Source organism: Cylas formicarius, unplaced genomic scaffold, assembly GCF_029955315.1.
Source record: "Cylas formicarius isolate icCylForm1 unplaced genomic scaffold, icCylForm1.1 PGA_scaffold_7__23_contigs__length_41026272, whole genome shotgun sequence".
Classification (NCBI taxonomy): Eukaryota; Metazoa; Arthropoda; class Insecta; order Coleoptera; family Brentidae; genus Cylas; species Cylas formicarius.
Genome location: NW_026844352.1, coordinates 24,116,210 through 24,138,488, shown reverse-complemented (window position 1 = coordinate 24,138,488; position 22,279 = coordinate 24,116,210). Strand labels below are relative to the sequence as shown.

Genomic DNA, 22,279 nt, shown 5'->3' with positions numbered 1-22,279 from the left:
AAAACCATATTGTGAAATTTTTGCTATTAGTGTGTGAGACATCAATATTCAAAAACACATTTTCACTTTGAAAAAGTCACTTTTCTTTTAAAAAGTAAGTAAAATCAGGTGAAGTTGTGGTTCAAACTCTTCTATAATGGAGTAAACATTTATTCGCCATATTAAACAATAAAAGACCATATCGCTGTTAAAAAAAACAATGTTTATCGAAATATTACCAAGACAATATGTTAACATATGTAGAGTTAAAATTATAATTTGACCACACTTTTGAATATATAACAATGTTATTCTATAAATAGTGTATCGAAGAAAATCCCGCTATGTTCAACACTGGCAACATTTTGCAGCCCTTCAAGATATTTGCATCAATTTAAAATGAACTGTGGTTTTGTAACTGTTGCATTTTTAGTTAAAATTATTCTCCTATTATCTATTTTACTGTGAAAATAAAAGCCCGAAGAAATTTTACTACAACTTCAAAACGCCAAGATTGAGAAATAAATTTCAAATTTTCGTATAAAGTTTTTGCACTATTTTATCGACTCCTACTAATTCAAAAATTCATTAAATTTTAAAGACAAAAGGTATTGAACCGGAATTCAGTGTTAACTTAAATCGTTGACCTAGAAAGTGTTTTTTTTTAGTTTGATCATAGAAATAAAAATTTATGACATAATTAGTTTAAATCATTTTTTGCGACAAAATAATTTAAGTATTTATAGATAAAGTTTAGAAATTGACATGAGACGGTACTGAAATTTAGCTGATATATTGTAGGTTCTCTCTGAATGACAAATTATATTAAATAAAAAATATGATGAAATATATTCTTGAGAATTCAGTGAGAACAAACAACACAAGACAAAAAATTAGCCGGAATTGTTTATAATTCCCTCCAATGCCTTCCTACGGTACACTTTAACTCCGATTTACACAGTGACACAGCTACCCAGAAATATTTCTCTGAAAATTTTTCGATATTGGAGAGCAGATAGTTTACCTCATAAATTCGTCTAACTACCGTGACGTGATCAAAACAACGTTCACTAGATTAAACACACAAGAGCACAGCGATCGATATGCAGTAACGTATACGTTTGCACGCAAAGTGCTGACGTCATCACTAAATACGGTATGTTCGTGATCGTTTCTATTATTTCCCTTCTTTATTCTCATTCCCTTGTAATATTTACGATCTATTCGGTCACCCATTTTACTACTTAACATGAATAACATATCATGAATATTTTTTGTTTCTGTTTGGCTGTAGTAAATTTAGACCTAAATTGGACTTCTGTTACTTTCGTGTTGTCAAGCGTTGCATTAGCTAAAATTTACTTAGCACCTAGCGACTACGCTATGTGCCCTAACTCAAAAGCTGAGTTGGTAGAAAAAAAGTGGTGGATATCACATGAATATCAGTGCAGTGAATGGATATTTTGAGGCGCTCGACGTTCGATGCATAAAGACTATACAGGGTGATTCATGGAGCGGGCAATCTCTTCATCTTTGAGTATTTATTTAAAAAACAGAAAAATTACCAGTCGATTTGTAAATGCAATTAAGTAAAAGAGCAAGAGAGTTAGGCGGGCTCAACAAAGAAATGAAATTTAAATAAAATTGATTTGCATCATATTCGATTTCGATGCGATTTATTTAAACAATGTGGTGAAACTAGCAGCATCTAGGAACAAAGTCCAAAGAAGTTTCAAAGTAATTATCAAGCTAAAACCGCCAATTTTTATACACTCGATTATACTATAAAAACATTCTCAATTAGTGAGAAAATTCAGAATGAAACTTAAACTACGAAATCAGCGTATGAGGAATACTCAACTATATAATATCTCTATTTTATAGACTACTCATCACCCTGTATTTGGAGCACCGATATCTAACATTTATTAATATTAGTATTTCTGAGCAAAAATTTTGCAATGTTATATATATCATATGTAAAAATTGCTAATTTCTTAGGAATAAAACTGGAGTGCTTTTATATTTGGCACTTGTACAGTCGATTGTAGCATGCAGAATAGTTTACTGAGGCACATCTAGTGAAATAAACACTGCTGAAAATACAGAAAACAGTAATACCCACTGTGGTCAAAATATCATTAAAAACTTCTCTTTTGCTTTTGCTTTATGAAAAACAAAATAACGCAAACATCTTCAGTGCAATTCATAATTATCATACACGAGGTAAATTAAAGCTAGTTAAACTAGTCTCAAGATTATCTGTAAGTTATCAAAACCTACAAATTTTGGGGCATTAAAAATTTTAAGAAAATGGTAATCTTGGACAACACAGTATATTTATAAATAAAGCAAAAAAAAAAAATAAATATAATTTCTTTCATTTTAATTGAATCAGCAAATACTGCGAATTCAATAGCTTTGACCACGGTTATTACCGCAGTCAATTTAAATTTGCTAACATTATTTTAATTAGAGGATGTTTCAATTTTTAATTGGCATGTCGGCAGGCAGTCTCAGTAATATTTTCTGGGAAACGCAAGCTGTGAGAATTTATTAGAACAACAATGGAAATGACGAATATGTTTTTGCGGTGTACTGGGTAATTTATAGTTTGAAACTAATTTGAGTTTGAGTTTAGTGAACGTTTATAATACATAATAATATAATAATTCCAATTTGATCTTCGCACTTGTTTGCGCTGGTCCAATATATGTTCAGTTCAAATAAATGCTATCATATCATTAAGACCGCCCATATTTGCATATTTAGATTAATACAGCGCACCCATGCCAACTTGATTGAAAGGCGAAATTAAAAAAAATGGCAAACTAAAATCCTCCTCGACATCCTTGACCCAAAACGAGTCCACGAAGGAGTGTGGTTCGTTGAACCGTTACTTATGTGTTTCTCGAAATGCCAAATTATGATTGACGGGACGGCGAAAAAAAAATTCGCAGTTCTAATTTAGTTTCGAAATAAGAGAGACGTCGATGCAGATGTTCGTGGGTAATTTTGAATACGGCTGCTCTCATTTTCTCATTAGTGTAAATCTACGCCATAGTCGCAGAATAGGCAACTGGGGTGGGACTTTCGGATATGTTCGATGGAACTTCAAGGCAAAAGATGGCTAAGAGGTCTAAAAATCGTCCCGTTGCATATTTATATATTTGGTTTGTTTGGAGCGTCGATTATTTTACTAATTTATTCGAATAATCTCAAAATTAAGAAACACACAATAATTTGTTTTCACAATTACTGAAAAGGTTGGAGTCAAAATATTTTTTTAAATTTAAAAGTGTCTGCATATACTATTATGTAATGGTTTTGTGTTATGTAAAACGTTAAATTACTTCTTGTTCCTGCAATATTGTAGTTTTATTTTCTGTGTTATTGGTTTTTTTAAATAGTTTCCTTGAGATGTTTTTTTTTGGAATGAAATCCTTTTCTGCTGACATAGCATATGCGGTGTGATGATTGCTATATGAGTTCTATCTATACAGCCAATAATTCCTAGGAATAGCCCCTTTTTACACCTTGTTCAGTTTGGAGAAAACAGATCCACTGATTAGACAGTTGTTGCACAATCAGTTCTTGTTTGCTTTGGAATCCTTGAATTCCTGTTACTATTTTCCATGTGTGGGAGCAATTCGTTAAATAAATTGAGAACTAGCTCCTTATTTAGCCGAAACAATTTAATGAATCTATCCTCTTTTGCAGATTAAATATACCACTTCTACCTCTTATTACTTTTTTGCAATTTTTAGATTTGAAATCCGCCGTCGATTCTCCTCCTTATGCAATAAATGTCTCAAAACACATACATATGTAATTTAAGGTTTTATGTCCTAAGAGGTTTCATGAGAATGCGGTTATTCTGTTCTATATTTTATGCTAATTTTAATTAAATTACATTAAATTAAACTAAAAAATGTGCAAAAACGAATTAACAAACATCAGTCAAAATAAAAAACGATTTTTGGTTAGGTTGGCATTTTCTTGAAAGTTGTTTCAATGTTTTTAACACGTGGAGTGTAATTATGCGTGCCCGACCGACGAAACGAATCTTGGCGAATGATAGCCGAGAAGTCTAGAGAAATGCTTAGGGAGTAACCTTGGTATGAGAATCGGAACCAAGAAAGTTAGTTGTTATTGAAAAACTTGTAGCTTAATTTTCATCCTATCAAGGTAAACAAAAAAACAAAATGTAGGGCCAGTAGCCAAGTTTTTTTCCAAGTAACGTTTAAAACAAAAAACTATCAATTTTCTGTCATATCACACTCAGTATATTATATATGTGATTAATAGAATATCTTATTCCGATTACAATGATGTAATACTCTCCATATTTTAGTCCATTCGTTTTTGACAAATCGGCAAAAATAGGAAATTTTTATATAATATAAATATATAAACTAAAATAGAACAAAAACACTAAAAATGACAAGACACACTAAAGTAAAACTTCTTTAACTATCCTATTCACGATTTTCCTGAACATGTTTCTCATACACCCTAATCGTATGATGTTTTGAATTTAGAAACGTTTCCGGATTTACTCTTAACTGATTGACTGTGCACGTGATTTTTTGTGTCCCCAAAAGAAAAAATCCATTAAAGTTAAGTCGGGCCTGTTGGTTGGCCAATCCATAGTTTCGCCGCTCCCTATCCATTCCATGCGATATTACATGTTAAGAAAATTTGGACATATCTGTTTTGATGGAGCTCGGCGCTCTGGATAAAGTCTAATATACTGACGACGAGCTGTACTTTTAACATTCAGAAAGTATACTTGAAGCATATCACTCTTTTCACGAATGCTAAATTGACGGAAAACTATTTAAATAATAATAATTTGCACAATAATTTAACTATCAATGATGTTACATAAACATATTTTTATTTGTCAGTCAAGTCAGTCTTTGAAATTATATAAAAAATTCCTATTTTTGCCGATGTGTCAAAAACGAGTGTACTAAAATATAAAGATATATAAGATACACGGTGTTCCATTAAAAAATATATGATGAAGGCTTATATGTCAGAAAATTGAAAGTGTTTTCTTTTATACGTCACTTGGAAAAAAACGTGGCTACGAATATATCTCTAAAAACAAAAAAGTTACAGCCAATTAAAATGTTATCAAGATAAATTGAACGCGCGGTACAGGAAAGACTAATATATCCTAAAGAATTCTTTCTATCGAGTATTGGGGGATTGTCGCGATCACTATTGATTTAATAAGATTGAAGAGGGCTAACTCGTAATCCGCTATTCGTTAGAAAAGTGTTGATGGACTGCGTCGTCCTGAGATGGCGGCAGTGTTTAACTACTTTTAGTCGAGCGGCCGGAAGTTGGTATAATATCGACCCGCTTGAAGGTGGCGCCTGTGGTAGGTCAAATGTACCACTCCGTTAGGAGTGTTCCATACCCACTACTATCCTTCTTTTAATATTAAAGTTAAATATTTTTTGTATAAGAGTTGAAATGATATATCAATAAAATTTTTAGCGAAACTTTCCGTAACTCTTAACTTAATTCGTTAATCTCGTTTTATTAAGTACAAAACCAAATCGCTTAGATAAGGGAAATAAACTCTCATTCGGTTTTTTTTGCGACACGTGTAAGCATTTTGATTGGCATTGTTTACAAATAGAGCATCATAATAAACTCATTTAACATTATCTTGAAATTTTAAAACAAACACATTTTTTTTATTGCCGCCAAATCACAGATGCATAGATCTTTGGACTTACTTTTTTATCATAAGAGGGGTGCAATTTTTTTGGTCACAAAAGGAAAACAAAATGGAATATAATGTAATTGAAACACATTATATGTCGGTTGAAACTTTAAACGTCACCGAAAATAACAGGCAAAATTCTTTACGAAACTTTTGAGCGAGCCAAGAACATGAAAACCTTGCAAATTTTAGTTATATATTTACAAGTCGTATATTGCGCAGTATATATTTTCGGCCAACAAGAATGTACTTGTGATATATTAGGTATAAGCACATTTGAAATCGTCGAAGCTGTTGTTCCAATGTACTCATAAAGGAATTGTATATATCTGTTTTATGTGAACATTAACGAGCCACATTTGGTTTGGCACGTTGAAACTTTAAAGGTTTAGTCCTTGGGTAATGTTAATTTAGTTCCTACACATTCCAGCGAAAAATTTAAAGCTTAAAATTGACTTAAATTTTTTTAACCTCTAATTAAAATTATTTCACGGCGAAGACACCAATGTTTAAAAGACTGAATCTGAAAGGACATCAAAGTCACTTTTCAACCTTATATTTCGAAAATTTTGTTCCAAATTGGGAGAAAATGTAATAAATACGAAAAGGAAAACAATTTGGAGACGCTAGTAAAATTTGCATTATTGCATCGCGCCTAAATTACAGTAATCTTTTTTTCCCTTTTCGACTTTTAAAAACGTAAGTAAATTGATTAGGGAATCATAAGTTCGGGATTTTGAAAATTTCCGTTGCTTTCTTCGATTGGCCTCTAAATAATAAACGCTATCTCGCTGTTATCGTTATATTGTGTTACAAAAATCAAATATCACACTCTCAAAGTATCAAAGTGATGGTAAACAATAAACATGGCCGTATTCGAGACAATTATTAATTAATTAAAGAAAAACATACGTTGGTTTTAGTTATATAGATATATTGAAATATTTTGGGAGGTGAATTTAAAGATCTAAATGAATAGTTAATCTACAATCAATTCTTTAATTGATGAATTTTAATGTGGAAGACAATGTTTCAGTGTTGAATCTAGAAGAACTTCGAACATTGTTTATATTTTGCAGAATTTCCCTTGTAAGAGCGAATCGAAACATCAGATATAAAGGGTGATTCACAAAGAATGGGCAAACTGCAGGTACTAGGCCACAAAATATTATTAAATTCCAACATTTGGTTTGAAGTGTTTTTACTACTATTACCAAAATGACTGTGGTTAAATGTTAGTTTTTTATTTTATTGTTTCAGATATTTATCATGTTTTAAATAACTCAACAGATGAAAAAAAGTGAACATAGCGCTCTATAGAGTCAGCACCCAAATAAGTTTCAAATTCGTAATTATTTTGTGGAAAAATCCAAAACTGCCAATTTCTATTGTATATTATAAAAACTTTCTCAATTAATCAGAAAATTATAATATTTCGGTGTCTATTACCTCCAGTTTTGAGATTGTCCATTCTTTAATCACCCGGTATATCTGATATTTTGATTGCCACTGACCTTTTCGAGAAACTTATGTTCGAGATTTTGACTTACTTTTCCAAGATTGTGTCATATTTTCCAGAAAGTCGGAAATTCTGACCTCAAGAAATTGCCTTATTAAACTGAAACCTATATTTTACTTTTGCAAGCCTTTCTGTACTTTCGTAATATTATTTGAGGGAGTTTATTAGTTAAAAATCTTTGAAATTTGGTAACATGTTCTGAAAAATTCAATAATACTGCTACACATTTATTTCGTTAGAAAAACGATCTTCAATTCCTTTGTAGTGAGCGTCTTTTGGGCATATTCATATAAACCGCCGCGAATTCGAACTTGTTTCCGACCCCCTGTATAGTGCACGTTCCGATTTGCAATAAATATTTGCTACACTGCTCATGTACTTGGACTGTCTTAAGTCCACCTCGCACATTAAATTTATTGTTCAATATACACCTACGATATGGCCTTTGCAACGAAAACAAACTTAAAATACATAAAGTATTATAATCGAGAAGCAGGAATTTTATCGTCTGTTAACCTTTAATTTTTGCGACTACGTATTATTAATTTAATACAGTACATAAACTCGAAACTGCATTCTTTGTGATCATTTACTTATTTTATAACGACATACATATTGCGGATTATCAAAATCGAATAATGCGTTCCGGGACAATTAATTCCAATCTATTTTTGATATTGTCCGCTGCCGCTAGGCCGCCGTTGCCAATTTCATTTAACCCACACAGACGCAAACGATTAAAAAATCACGAAATTTACTCTTTAATCAAATCAATTTGAACTCCTATATACATATAAACTAATCGCGTATTTTCAATTTCAGTTGTATTTTGCGACTATGCCGCGTCGGGAAGATCATTGCAGTTCATCGAGGAATACATACTGCGCGAAGTACTCCCAACGTATGGCAATACTCATTTTACAACAAGCATTTCATCGTTACAAACAACCTTATTTAGGTAAGTCTGCTGCAATTAAATATACTGTATGTATATACCGGAAAATGGCAACGCTACTGGCAATTTTGCAATACATCAAGCAGAACAAAAGAATATCAAAATCAATATTTTCAACGGATAGAAGAACTTTTCTTTGCTGCTTAACGAAATATCAAATTCAAACTTTTTTCTCTAATTTTTTATTAATTCTTAATTTATTTATTCTATTTTGTAAATATTATTTTCTTTGAAAAATTATTTATTAATTATTTCTCCGAAATCTTAAATACAACCCGTTAAATTTAACCCTTTCTTATACTTTAAATTACATTAATAACAAATCCGAAAACTTTCTACAAAACTTATGAATTCCGCTTGCGTTGATGTTGAGTGGAACTCGCCAATCTTCGGAAACAGCTATGGGCTCTTTGAAAAGAAAGCTCTCGACACCTTCTATCTAAATCCAAAATTATGAAAACGCTACGTCGATGATACTGGTCAAGAATCCCTAGTAGATTCTCTTAGACATTTAAACTCTATACACTCTAACATACGTTTTAAAATTGAATTAGAAACTAATAATAACCTCCCATTCATAGATATTCTTACCAATAGAAAATCACACCTAACATTGGGTCATTGTGTTTACAGAAAACCTACGCATACAGACCTATACCTTAATGCATAATCTCATCACCCCCGGTTATCAACTTTCTTGTTTACAGAGCCGTAAAACTATCTAAGTCCGAGTTATTGAACCCAGAATTAAAACACCTTACTTCTGCTCTTCTCTCTAATAACCTCCACTTTAAAGATATTAAGCGTTCCATCACAAAATACTCTTCACCACACCTTATAATAGCAAAGAAGCCGAAAGCAATCCCACATGTGCGACTGTTGTTCTTCCTTACATGCAAAACATCACTGACCATATTAAAAGTTATTACGAAATATAACGTCAAAACCAGATTTACCACTTCTCCAAAAATATGTCAACATCTTTGATCTGTTAAAGACAAAATTCCATTTGAGATGCCAGGAGTTTATAGCATTGTATGCATATGCGGCAAAGAATACATTGGAGAGACCAGACGAAAAATATCAACTAGGATCAAAGAACATGAAAAGAGCCTTAGGACTGAGACAAATAAACTCATCAGCAGTTGCTGAACACAATCAAGAAACCAGACATAAAGTTTTATTCGATAAAACTAAAATTTTTGCATGTAATCAATTCTTCTACCACCGAAAAATCCGAGAATCTATAGAAATCTATAAGCAACCTAACAATTTTAACCTGTCCAACCTGTCACCAATATCAGTCATTCGAGACGATGTTTATGCCCCTCATTTAGTTCAATAAACAATATATACGCAGGTACAGAGTAAAATGCGAGGCAGTTTCAGTCAAGCTCTGAAGAAGCCAACATTATAATTGGCGAAACGTTAGCAAGTGGAAGTTTATTTGAAAAATTAAATTGAAAGCCCTGATTGTAATATAAAAGTAACGACGTTTTTAATTCGTAACTCATACTGTTATTTTTTTATTAAATAGATATCCAGTGTTTATATAAAGAGATAAATTAATATCGTCCCTTTAAATTAAACCGACTTGGCTAACTTTCTTTTTTGTTTATTTTGCTAACTAGTTCGATTTATTAGAAAATAGATAATATTACAAAAATTTCAAAATATTAAAATTCATATTACACGTGCAGTTTTGTTTTATTTGAAATATTACAATATTACAATATTTCAGTTTCAAAGCATAATAATAAGTTATAATATTACAATATCTATTTGACCTAGACACCTAGATTTAAATAACGTGTACGCTTCCAACCAAAATTAATTTATCAAATTATCAACTTGTTACAATTCAATCTAAATTAAAATTAAAAATATAAATTGAACTTCAAGAAAAAACAAAACTATATATAACGAATATAGTTTTTGACATAAAGATCAGGTATAAATACTCTACGAAAACATGATATATTATAGGAACAATAGTATTTATCGTGATGTCAAATAGTATGATACAAAGTACTACGTTCAAGCAAGGTCGCAATATTCTCTTATTTAGTGAATTGTATTATAATTTTTAGTATTTCTTTTGTTTAATTGCTTCTTTATTATTACTTATTATGCTTAGTTTCTGGTGTGATCTGTGTGACTGTTTGCTTTTTGTTGATATGTTTCTCATAACCAATTTTATCAATACTCAAATTAGGAAATATCAACAGTAATTACGCTGAATGTTAAAAAAGCATTGAATATAGTGCATCTTGCCAGTCAATCCTTCAAAGGTGTAGGAAGACGGCGATCAATGATCAATGATCAATCTAATAACGTTGATAACCAGTTACCTTTTCGAAAGGGAGATGATAATCATTAACTAAAGCGGTGGAAATCGCAAGCGATGTTCCTCAGGAGTCCGAGATGGGGCCAACCTGTATAATGAGCTCCTAGAAATTGAACCACTAACAGGCACTACTGTTTTCAGATTTGCAGATGACATAATGAAGATTGAAAAAGGCCCATCTAGAGCGCAAATCGGATTGCTCAAACTGGATAAAAAAAAGAACACGCCCAACTGGCTTCTGAAAAAATCGAATCAATACTGGTGACCATAACAAGGATCTTGAAGGCACTAGAATTTGATATACGGGGAATGAAAATAAGACTTAATAATGCCATTAATTTGGGGTTATGCCTGGTTTTTGGCCAGTAGGAATCCGGCGCTATCCACCACATCTTAGGGTGCCTTACGTTAGATGACCCCCCACCCCTTCGTTATGATAAAAAAGGAAGGTGTTATGTACAAAGGGATGCATATAAAAATTAAAATAATTATGCAAACCTTCATATTATTTTTTTATTTATTTATATATCCCAATTACAAAATGCCAAATTCACAATTTCCAGTAAGTTAAAAATAAAACGAAACAAACTTCAGAACAAATAACCCCCCGAGTCGAAAAATAAATATAATAATGGGAATATTCAAAAAAAGAGAAAACCAAAACGAACATAAAAAATAATAACTGGCAATGTTAAGTAAATAAGGAAGATGCCAGTTGCTCTGGTAGTTGAAACTCTTTGGAATAGGAGAATTTTCCTTTTTCGCTGCTCAACTAAATCTCAGATTCGATGTTTTTTCTTTTTTTATCTATTTATTTCTCTGAAATCTTAAATGCAAACCTGTATATTTTTTAACGCCCTCTGATAATCATAAATAACGCAACCCACATTATTTTTTTATTAACTGAATATCCAGGAATTATAAGGAGATACCTAACTTTCTTTCTCGTCTATTACCTAGCTTCAGCCAAGCAAGTAGTGTCGCTTCTTAATAATTATCAAGAATGGTCAGTTTATATGCTTCAAAAACTTGTGTTCAAAACCCAAAGGACACACGCAATGTGCACCATAAAGGGAAGACCGCACATCAGAGGCATACTTCAGATGGAGGCTTACTAATGCTCAATATAAAGTTCTTAAGACTGAAATGTTGTTTAATTCTCGGATACTCATCAGGAGATAATGAAGCCAAGCATCTCAAATGCAATTCAAGATCCTCTATAAGAGCAGTTGGTAAAACATTCGTGAATGACATTCAAACATACATCGAAAAAGAGTAGACGAAGATGTGACCCCTGGGGCGCTCTAGATGTCGCATGTATAACTCTGGAAAGAAAATTGCCAAATTTAACAATCTGTCTTCGACCTGACAAGTCGGTACGAATAACTTAAGCTCGTGTAATAAAATGGTGTGTTAGTTTAGTATATTATGTGATATATTATGTTTTTAAAAGACATGCTGTTGTGGGGTGGGTAAGTACAAATTAGCAGCTACCAAGTGGTTATTTTCTACGTTGTCTCAGCGTTTATACGATGCCGTTCCATTTTATTAAGCGCATAATAGTTCTACATTTGAACAATGAGGATATCCGGTATGGTGTAAACGCATTTGACAATTCGGTTACGTATTTACGTGGCTTGGAAATGCATTGTTTCACGTATTATACGCAAGGAAAAGCAAATTAATTTAGACAATGCAAATAATTGCTCAGTACAAATTTTATTAGATATCAATGACGATTTTGTTCATAAGTTATTACAGAACAATGGTGAATATCATGACAAGTAGTATAACATTCGCCAGTGTCGTACGAGCTTTCATATTTATAGCGATATTGTTCATCTTATAAAAGAACGAATAGAATGACATTCATTGCGACTGATAACAAACAGTTCACTTTCTATCAGTTTGTGTTTTGAACAAAATCCTTCGAAATATTTCTAATTCTAAATTTCACTCCAAAAAGAAAACGAGACATATTTTAAACAAAGTAATAAACAAAACAATTTCCAATCGTTGACAAATACTTAATGCGGAGGTGTTAACCGCGAGTTATGATATTTACAACACCAAATAGCGATAACGTGGTAATTTTCCTACCGGTATCAATCCTTGAACAGTGCGGCTATTTACAATGCGTGTAAATAAAATCATCGACCTTGCAAAAGACTCAGCAATGGATAATTTTGAAGTAATATGGTAAGCGGGCCTTTAGAAAAGCCACTTATTCGAATTAGACAAGGACAACATATTTACATCTACATTTATACGATAACTAAAAAAAAGAGAATAAACTTAAAATATCTAGCTCAATAGATAGAGAGAACAACCCAATCGTATATTTTTGAAATATATCACTCACGAATTCAATTATAAGCTCTTCCTGAATAATTTGAAAACGAAAATAAATTTGTTGAGTTATAACCGCAATCAAATGCAAGGCATTGTAAAAAATATAATTTAATCTTGTTTTCGAAAAAAATTGTTTCAGGGTGAACAACTTAAAAGTTACATTGTGTTGAAATATATAAGTTGAAAATGAATGGCAATGATGGTGTTACACTAATTTGTAGATAATAGAGACCTTCAGACAATTGAGATATTAATTATTCTTAGGTTAATTAATAAGTATCATTATTTAAAAAAAAATCATTATTTCAAACCGACTTCACTTATAAATTTTAGTCATCATGTTCCGAGTAGTCAGATGATCTATAGTCGTTAGACTCCAGAGAAACAATAAGGGGCTCTACACCCGGCATGTTGTCAGGTTCCGACGTTATTTCTTCTACTGTCTTTATTAGAGGGTTTCAACCTCCGTTATTTTTAACATGGTGTTCGGCCTAGCTACAAACCCTTTTACTTGCGTCCATACCAATTCTATGAGGTTTAAGTCATTTTTTAAGCGATTAGGCGGAACACGAAGTACCATTATATTTTGTTTTAATGCGATTTCGTTGACCACAAATTTCGTAAATGGAGGTTTGTTCAAATTTACAATGCTCCAGAAGCTCCTTCTCAGCACATCTTTCTCTATTAAAACTGATTTTCTGTTTTGAGTGTTTTCGTAACGAAAATTGATTTCAAACATTATTTTGACCGAGGTAGGTATTTCTCCATTTAAGTAAAACGAGTGTTTTATTCTTTTGATGCAAATGTTGAACTCAAGCGTGTATGGATGGTATTTGTATTTTTTAAAATTCTTTGGAATTTTGGTACCCCACTGCTTGTTCTATGTATTCGCGGAACCTGTTGTCTCTCTGGATATCTAATAAACAAAACACATTTCTATAATATAAGAATTATACCGACTATATCCCCTAAAAACCCTTACTTTTTTTACTATACTTCTTCTATGACCGTTACGAAAAAATCACAATTAAAAATAATGACAGATTTTCGGATTACTAAATTTGGTACCAAAATATTTACTAATTGCCGTCAAACCTATTCGTTTATTGTTCGGATCGGTTCTGCTATTGTTGTCTCTTTTTAAGTGTGTACGTTAGACAGAGAGAGATGTATTATTGGATATGTCATATAAACAACGGAATATAAACGTCGTTGTTTATTTAACTTTTGCAATTGTGAGTCTACGTGTCAAAGTGAGTCTACGGTAGAATAAATTTAATCATCTCATTGGTTTCAAAAGTTATTAGAAAATGGTAAATACAAAAGTTGTACAGATTGTTAGGATGCAAAATTTAAAATTATTTTAAAATATACAAAAATGCACGACGAATAAAACAAAGATTTTTTTAAAAATAAAACACCCTTTTATTAAATTAATAATGCACACCTAAACCTAACAGGTTTTCCACTATTATAATAAAAAAAAAATAGTTTTCACACTTGCATAAAAATAGCGCCATTATTTTTGAAGGTAGATCACTCTCAGGTTTTCGTCAGATCTTTCAGAAAAATTAATAAATGTATGGTGTACAATTTAAGAAAATGGACATTTGGAACTTTATAATGATCCAAATATATTCGTTTATTTTGTAGCATCTAACTCAAATTGCGTTGCATGTATCTTTGATTCTTATTTGTATGTGTGAAAATTGGTATTTTTTCAGAAAATATAAAATATTGGAAAAAGGTATTACGTATGTAGTAATATAAAATTTTAAGAAATTTTCATTACATTTTACATTAACATTTCTTTACATTTTACCGTTTACCATTTTCTGATAACTTTTGAAACCAATGATATAATGAACTTTACTCTATCCTTGACTCACCCTGTACACATTTCTTTGCTTTCTTACTTTTGGGTCGTTCCTATACACGGGGTTTCAAACATCCTGCGTTTTTTTATATTTTCGATAATGATCTTTTTCTTTTTATGTATTTATTTATTTATATATGTTATTGGATACTTGCCTGTATCGATCATTAGCTAAATGGTTATTTTTTGCTAAAATATTAACCTTTTTTCTAAAGTTTCCTCTTTTTGTTCTGCTCTCTTGTATACGTAAGATGTTTTGGAAAAATGAAGCTCACATTTAATTACTTTAACCTACACAATCAACTGTTCAATTCAATTTTTTTTTAGACAAGAAGCTCGGGAAATACTAAGGACTGCAGTGAATGCGTCCGATGATGACGCTGTGATATTTGGTGGCCATGGGTGTACGGACGCATTGAACAAACTTATTTGGGCTTTGGATATTCAGGATGCGCCGGTGATATTTACAGGCCCAAGCGAGCATCACGACAACTTGAACTTGTGGCAGAAGACCGGTGCTAAGGTAAAAAAAGAGAATGAATGAAAGCATGGTAAACCTTAAGGCGTTTATCGCTGACAAAATCTGCAAACTTATCCTTCTCAGAGCAACCTTGTTTAAGGTTCATGGCGATTAAAACGGATATAGAAGATGGTCTTTTCATTTGAATTGTATGGCTAACTTTCAAATCATTAAAGATAAAGGGCCGGTTAAATAGGATACTTAAGTCAACAAAGTTTTTAAATTATTTGTTTTAAATCTAATTTGCACTGTAACTTCTGATTAAGGAATAAAATTTTGATTTTTGAAAGAAGCTTCCACAGGCTGGTGTAATACTTTTTACGCAACTTCTGGATTCCTCCTGCGTCGGTCTTTGCCGAGTCGAACTTGCTGACGTTTCGCCAATCATCGTCTTACACTCAAGCTCAAGAAGCTCTGAAGAAGCCAACAGGATGATTGGCGAAATGTCAACAAGTTCGACTCAGCAAAGACCAATGCAGGAGGAATCCAGAAATTTTGTAAAAAGTATGTACAGAACATACATTCCGCACCACAAAAACTTTATGCTGTCCTAATTCCGTTCCCCAAACTCAACTATGTGCTGTTACAATCTATAAAAAAGTTGCTAGATCAATCTCTGCAAGTCTACTACACAAATCAGCCTTGTGCATCAAACAATGCTCATCTAAATGATGTATTTATTTCCGCCTACGGACGCAGGAGGAATCTACAATTTTTGTAAAAAGAATATAATTTTATAGATTGTTTTATTAACTAATAGACATAGTTTTCTTCTAATCTCAAACCATTTCGAGAGATTTTAACTCAAAATAGGGATTCAACTTTTTTTCAAAATGGTTAATAAACGGTTAAAATTTCAAGGTTGCCTAGTAGTAGTTGGAATATAATATAGACAAAATGTGTGAATTCCGTAGAAACCCTTTTTGAACCCTGCACTTTCGGTATATGCTTCTTTTTGTTAAATTGGAAATAAATGTGCCAGAAAAAAAATCCTAAATGTTTTACTCCGTCTCTGTTCATTTAATTTTTTTTACACAAATTTTATTCCATTTCCTTAAAATTTCGTAAATTAAAGTGAGACGAAAATATATTTTAAGAAAGCGTTTTACTAGGTTATCCATAAAAGGTTTTGATTTAACTTCTCCTATTCCATCTCACATAGTTAACTTATTCCTGGATTTGTTTTCGGTAGTTTTAAAAAGCACGGCTATATTTATAACTAGCTTTAGCTTTATAGTCAATATTGTAAATGCTGCAGGACAAATTGTTTTTACAATTGGACTTCAGTGAAAACGCGTATTTTTGGGATATTATGTAATGCCATTATAACATGCAGCTTTTTTACAGACATGCATCTCTTAACTCAAGAAAAAAAGTAACTTTTTCTTAATTTATTTATAGCATTATTTTAAACAAAAGTTTCTTGGAATTGGAATAAAATGTATGGTGTTGAGCATGGAACTTCAATGCCAGGAAAATCTGGCAACTATTAGGAACAAATTTGAAAAAGTCGCCTTTGCTGAACTTACAGTGAATTGACATTCTCTCCTAACGGGTCTTATAAGTACTCCGATTTATCATTCATAATTTATAATAAAGTGGTAAAACATGTATTTCAATCCGTTCCAAGAAATTACCCTTGATCTTGTTGCCAACTTTTTCGTTTTCGTATGAACATTAATACAGTTTTCAAATTACGCCTGCCGTTGGCATTGTTTTTCAAGCAGCTAAGATTCTCCAGTCATGCGTTTGTGCAATTTGTGAAATTTCCACGCGATCCATGAAATCGATTTGAATGCATAAACAAAATTTTTCATTTAGGACAAACTGCGGAAATGGCGAGCGGAATTTACCCAACGTAAATAAACATTTTTCTATTTAACGCATTTTTAGTTTTGGTGTGTTTGGTTTGGTTTGTTTGGTATTTATTGAGCCTATTTTGAATTTATTGAGTCATTTCTATATTGAAATAAACTAAACGGCAGAGGAAACCAGGAGGTTATCTGACTTCGACATTTCTTTGGTGATGCTGGATTTTTAGGCAGTGGTACAAGCGCTTCATGTAAGGCAGCGAAAAATTTTTTGCGAATATAAAACAGAGACGTCTAAGCTGCAACAAGGAATCGTTTGTAAGTAAAATGTGGCTTTCAAGAAATTTTTATTTTTCAAACGCTCAACAGTTTTCTTCAGCCTCGCTGTTTAATAGGTCTTATAATGGTAATAAGGCGATCCTTTATAAATGTTAATTTTGATATTCAAAGGCACGCAGTAAAAAAAGGTGCATACAATTTTTAAGGCGTTTGTTAGATTTTCAGGCTATTCAGCTCGATGAGTTTTGGAGTTTTTCCGAAGAGAATGTCAATCAGAAACTGTAGACGTTCTTGAGAAGATAATTCCAATAAAAAAATGTCATTTATTTATTTATGTGCACTTTTTAGGTAAAAGGATAAAATATAAAAAAAGGAGAAAAACTTGTTTTTACTGAAGGGCACTGAATATCAAAATCAAAATTAAAAATTCTCATTACAGGTATAACGCCTTTTGAAAGAGTAACGTTTAACAAAAATGTGAAAAACTTCTTTTTCTTTCATTTTTTTTTCCAAATTGATGCAGGTTAGACGGTATCTGTCGTTTAATTTTAATTGGCCCTGTTATGCAAAAAGCTACCGACTCACATTATATGGAAAAATAATAAATAATAAATAATAAAAATACATACTCTTCATTTTGTCATAAAACTTTCAACCCACTCGACTCGAAGTTCGACTCAAAAAAAACCGACGCAGAAGGAATCCAGAAGTTTTGTAAATTGCAACATTTAGAGTTCGCCAATAAAGCTCGCAAACTGCGCAAAGACGTTTTTGATAAAGCTAGAGGCAATGACGAACATGACTGCTTGATTTTTGATAGTCAAAAAGAATTGCCTTTACCACGAATACCCACAAATATTGTGTTCTATAAAAGGCAGCTCTGGGTATACAATGCTGGATTTCACAGCCGTAAACAAAACCGCGGATATTGTTACGTTTGTAACAATGTATATTAAAGCGACTCGGATTTTAGCGATATAGAATACCAATTAAAATCATTCCAACGTGTTTATAGGCCTGATGACATATTGATATTATGAGAAACTGCCGTAAAAAAGCCATTTATGGTAACAAAAATGATATAGAATTAAACCGAAAGAAAAAAAAACTGGCTACATATTGAATCGATTAACTTAGAAAAGAATGAGCCGTTTATAATCTTAGTTAAAGAAAATAATTTCGCAAATGAATATCAGGCATTAAATACTAAAAAAAGTCTAAGGGGGAGACCATCCACAACCGTAAGTTCACCTTTCACATCTCTAGTGCCTTTGTGGCAAAATGGTGAACAATCTGTGAAGAGAAACTTAAGAACTTAAACAAAGTGATGCATCTTGTACTGCCTTTTTATAACAGCATAAAATCAGATAAACAAAAGTTGAAGATGAAGATGGATTCGATGTGGAGGAGCTAGATTTCAATGTTGAAAAAATTTTTGGTATTCTTCAAAAAAAAAGAAACAGTTATACTGAAAAGTAAGATGATCTCACAAAATGACTCTATTTCCATAACAACGCAGTATGTCAAGTACACCCGAGGTGGTGAGCAACTAATTTGAAATCAATGGTGCGCACTCGATGCTTTGTTTATATTTCAAGTTGGTTAACACCTAATATATATTACATGTTCTACATTGCTTAATAATTGTCATAGCTCATTAAAAATATACTGCAGGCGATTTTTCTCTTCGCTATTTTATTATCTGTATTGAACTCTTCGAATTTATTTCCCGAATAAACTAATTAACGGGATATAATGAAAAAATTTCGTTTCTGTCAATAAATCTATTTACAGAAGTCATAAAAATCATTAAGAAGTATAATACTTGCAGGCTATTTAACATTAATTATTTCCTTAACCTTGAAACGGGATTTTACAAAAATAAAAGATATCTTTTCTTCACTTGCTTATATACGTATGATTCGTGCCAGAAAATCTGTCTCTCAATAATTTGATCCGATATAAAACTTTGTTTACAAATAGTTCGATGAAGTATTAAAATAGTTGGGCGTGAGTCCAAATTTATAGCGATTTTAAATTTGTACTTATTAAATCTATTAGTAGAAACGGCAGTCCTTTCAGATTATTGGACGTACTTGAATTTTTCCATGCGAGCTAAATTACTTGATTATAGTTGCCCTTCCAGTAAATTACTTTTCGGATCTTAAATTGTAGCAGCGGCCTCGCCCCAGTAAAAACTAATTTCTGCATACCCGCTAGACATTATAATTACATTATTTTTGCATACCTTCACATACATGAAATTTGAATCTCTCGGATTTTAGTCACATAAATATTTACTTGATCTAGGAAAAATATTTAGTAGGGAATAGAATTTAAAATTAAATTTATTATTTTTTATCATTTTCACCCTACTGTTTTTCATATTCATAAAGCACACTTTTATTATTTTTACCTGGTGTAAGGTTAGGTATGGTCTGTTCATAGATATAAGAAAGTGACCAATTGCTTTTGAATGGGATTATCCGAGGGTGGTAATTAACATACAATGCAACAAGATTATTACCTAAAGTTTCAGAATTTAAATTCAGGTAAAATTGTGATCGGTAATAGAAAATCATTTTATACCTACCTGTGTTTAATATTCTTTGGTTTGGTATACTACTTAGTTTAAGTTTATTAGTAATCATTCTTATTTCGTGTGTAATACAGCGTGTGTTGAATCGTGTGCGAATTATGCAAAATATGTGCGAGTCTAGTGTATCTCAGGAGATCCTCCCCTCAATGTAGAAAACGCTATTCTATTGAGACTAAGGAAGTTATAAACAATGTTTATTTGACTCTCATTGAACGTGGTGCCAGCAAGCAAGCAAGCAGCAAGCAGAAGTTATGCTGACATTTTCTCGAGTGTAGATGAAAGTGATCAAGATATAATACGGCGTAAAATTTACCAGTTATACGAGGAACAAAGCGTGCCTACATTAGATATCTTAATTAGGAGACTTGAAAAAGATGAAACCGGTGTTAAATGTTGCAAAACTACCTTATGGAAGTGTATTCAACACATGGGTTTTAGATTTAAAAAAATTGACAAAAGGCAAGTTTTAATGGAATCTTTGAGAATTCGGAAATGGCTGGAATATCTAGAAAAAATTTGGATTTACAGAGAACAACAAAGGCCAATTATTTACTTGGATGAAACCTGGTTCGACACTTTTGATACCCCGGAAAAGGGTTGGGTTGACTCAACTGATAAGTCTAAAACAGATTTAGATTTAAAAATAAATACATACATAAATAAATAAATATTGTTTAGTATCTTTCCTAACAAAACCCCAAATAATTAAATTCTAAGCAAAGTACGGACCTGTTCGGCCATATTTCATTCTTACAGCTTGCCCGGGTCTTTCCTTAATTCGTATCAGTTAGTCACTTTATTATATTTATGAGCAGACTTTAAAAAGAAATAATAATTAAAATTAAAAAAATTATTATTTCGCTATTGTGAGAAATTTTTATAATTATTTATAATAAAATTATAGAGCACAAATATAAATAAATAAATAAAAATTAAAAAATAAATACCAAGGTTTGTCTTTATTTACCTAAACATACACAAATAAATAATTACTTTGGAAAGTCGAAATCCTTTTACTGTCTATCACAATTGGATAAACGATAAAGGTGCAATTAAAATAGTTCACATCAAAATGTTTTTGGAAAATTCCCACCTGAATTTGGATTACCTAACTGCCTATAATTGTTTAAAAATTTCCTTTGAAAGTTGACTTGAGATTCCGTGATTAAGTTTACCTGGAAAATTCTGTTCCATATTAATATTAAAGAAAGTCGTTCTTTGTTAGGAAATTCAACTGATGAGTACAGGGTGAGTCAACTATAGAGTAAAGTTTATTATATCATTGGTTTCAAAAGTTATGAAAAAATGGTAAATACAAAAATTTTAAAGATGGTTTGCATTGTTTAAAATTATTTTAAAGTACACAAGGTCGCCCAAAAAGCGTGATGAATAAAACATACATTTTTTAAAATTTTGTTTTGAATTTCTTTTAAAATTCTTCACCTTTTTTTATTAATGTTAATACAGACCTAAACCTTATATTTTTCCAATGTTTTAATTTTTCTAAAAAAATACTAGTTTTCACAATTGAAAAAAAATTACGAGTGCGATATCATTTTTGATATTAGGGTGGACCCTGTAAGGTGAGTTTCAATGAGTGAAATATTTTCTGAGAGAAACTGAGAACTGATGGTTAAGAGTTACAAAAAGTAAGTAACTTTGATGTAATTGAATTGTGCTTTGAGAACTTCCCATGTCTTAATCTTAACTATGTATTAAAAAGCATATAAGCATATATTTTCACAGTTACGTCCAAACAACTATTTAAAAAAAACATTTTTCAGAAATATGTTTTAGCTTCGTATGAAATATTAATAACAATAACAATAACAAAGATTGCGAGTTTGTCAAACAAATTAATATGTGCAATTTTAGCAAATAGTAAAGACGAATAGAAGTTTAAAAAATCAGAGAGAATCGTATATCGATATCTTTTTTTAAACCGAAAATACTGGAATAAATTGGAAAAAACGCCCTTAACTAAATTCTACCTAAATATAAATTTATGAAAATTTAGCAGAGAAACAATTAATTTTGCTTTGATAACGATGGAGCCTTAGTAACAGATTAGATGTGAGGGCATCAGATGACCAGGCAGAATTTAAAGTAATACTTTAAACGGCATCTGGTCATTAGATTAAAATTGTTAGTTATAATGTCAGCTGTAATTTTATTAGTTGCCATACTTTAAAAGTCACTTTTCTCCGACTCTCATGATTAGTAATTGATAGGACACTATATTATTATCCATTATCATAACAAATTTATTGTTTCTTTCTCACATTTTCTCAGAAGGGTC

The 22,279-nt window shown here is 31.6% G+C and overlaps 1 protein-coding gene across 3 annotated transcripts in view; it reads left to right on the top strand.

Annotated features, from left to right (window-relative positions):
- Positions 1-22,279, top strand: part of LOC132704897 (uncharacterized) — a 63,829-nt gene that overhangs the window by 14,896 nt on the left and 26,654 nt on the right. For all 3 annotated transcript variants that reach the window (XM_060675212.1, XM_060675211.1, XM_060675210.1), the window contains exons 2-3: positions 8,064-8,199; positions 15,099-15,294. In XM_060675212.1, the coding sequence (XP_060531195.1) occupies positions 8,064-8,199; positions 15,099-15,294 (332 nt within the window). The remainder of the gene's footprint in view (positions 1-8,063; positions 8,200-15,098; positions 15,295-22,279) is intronic.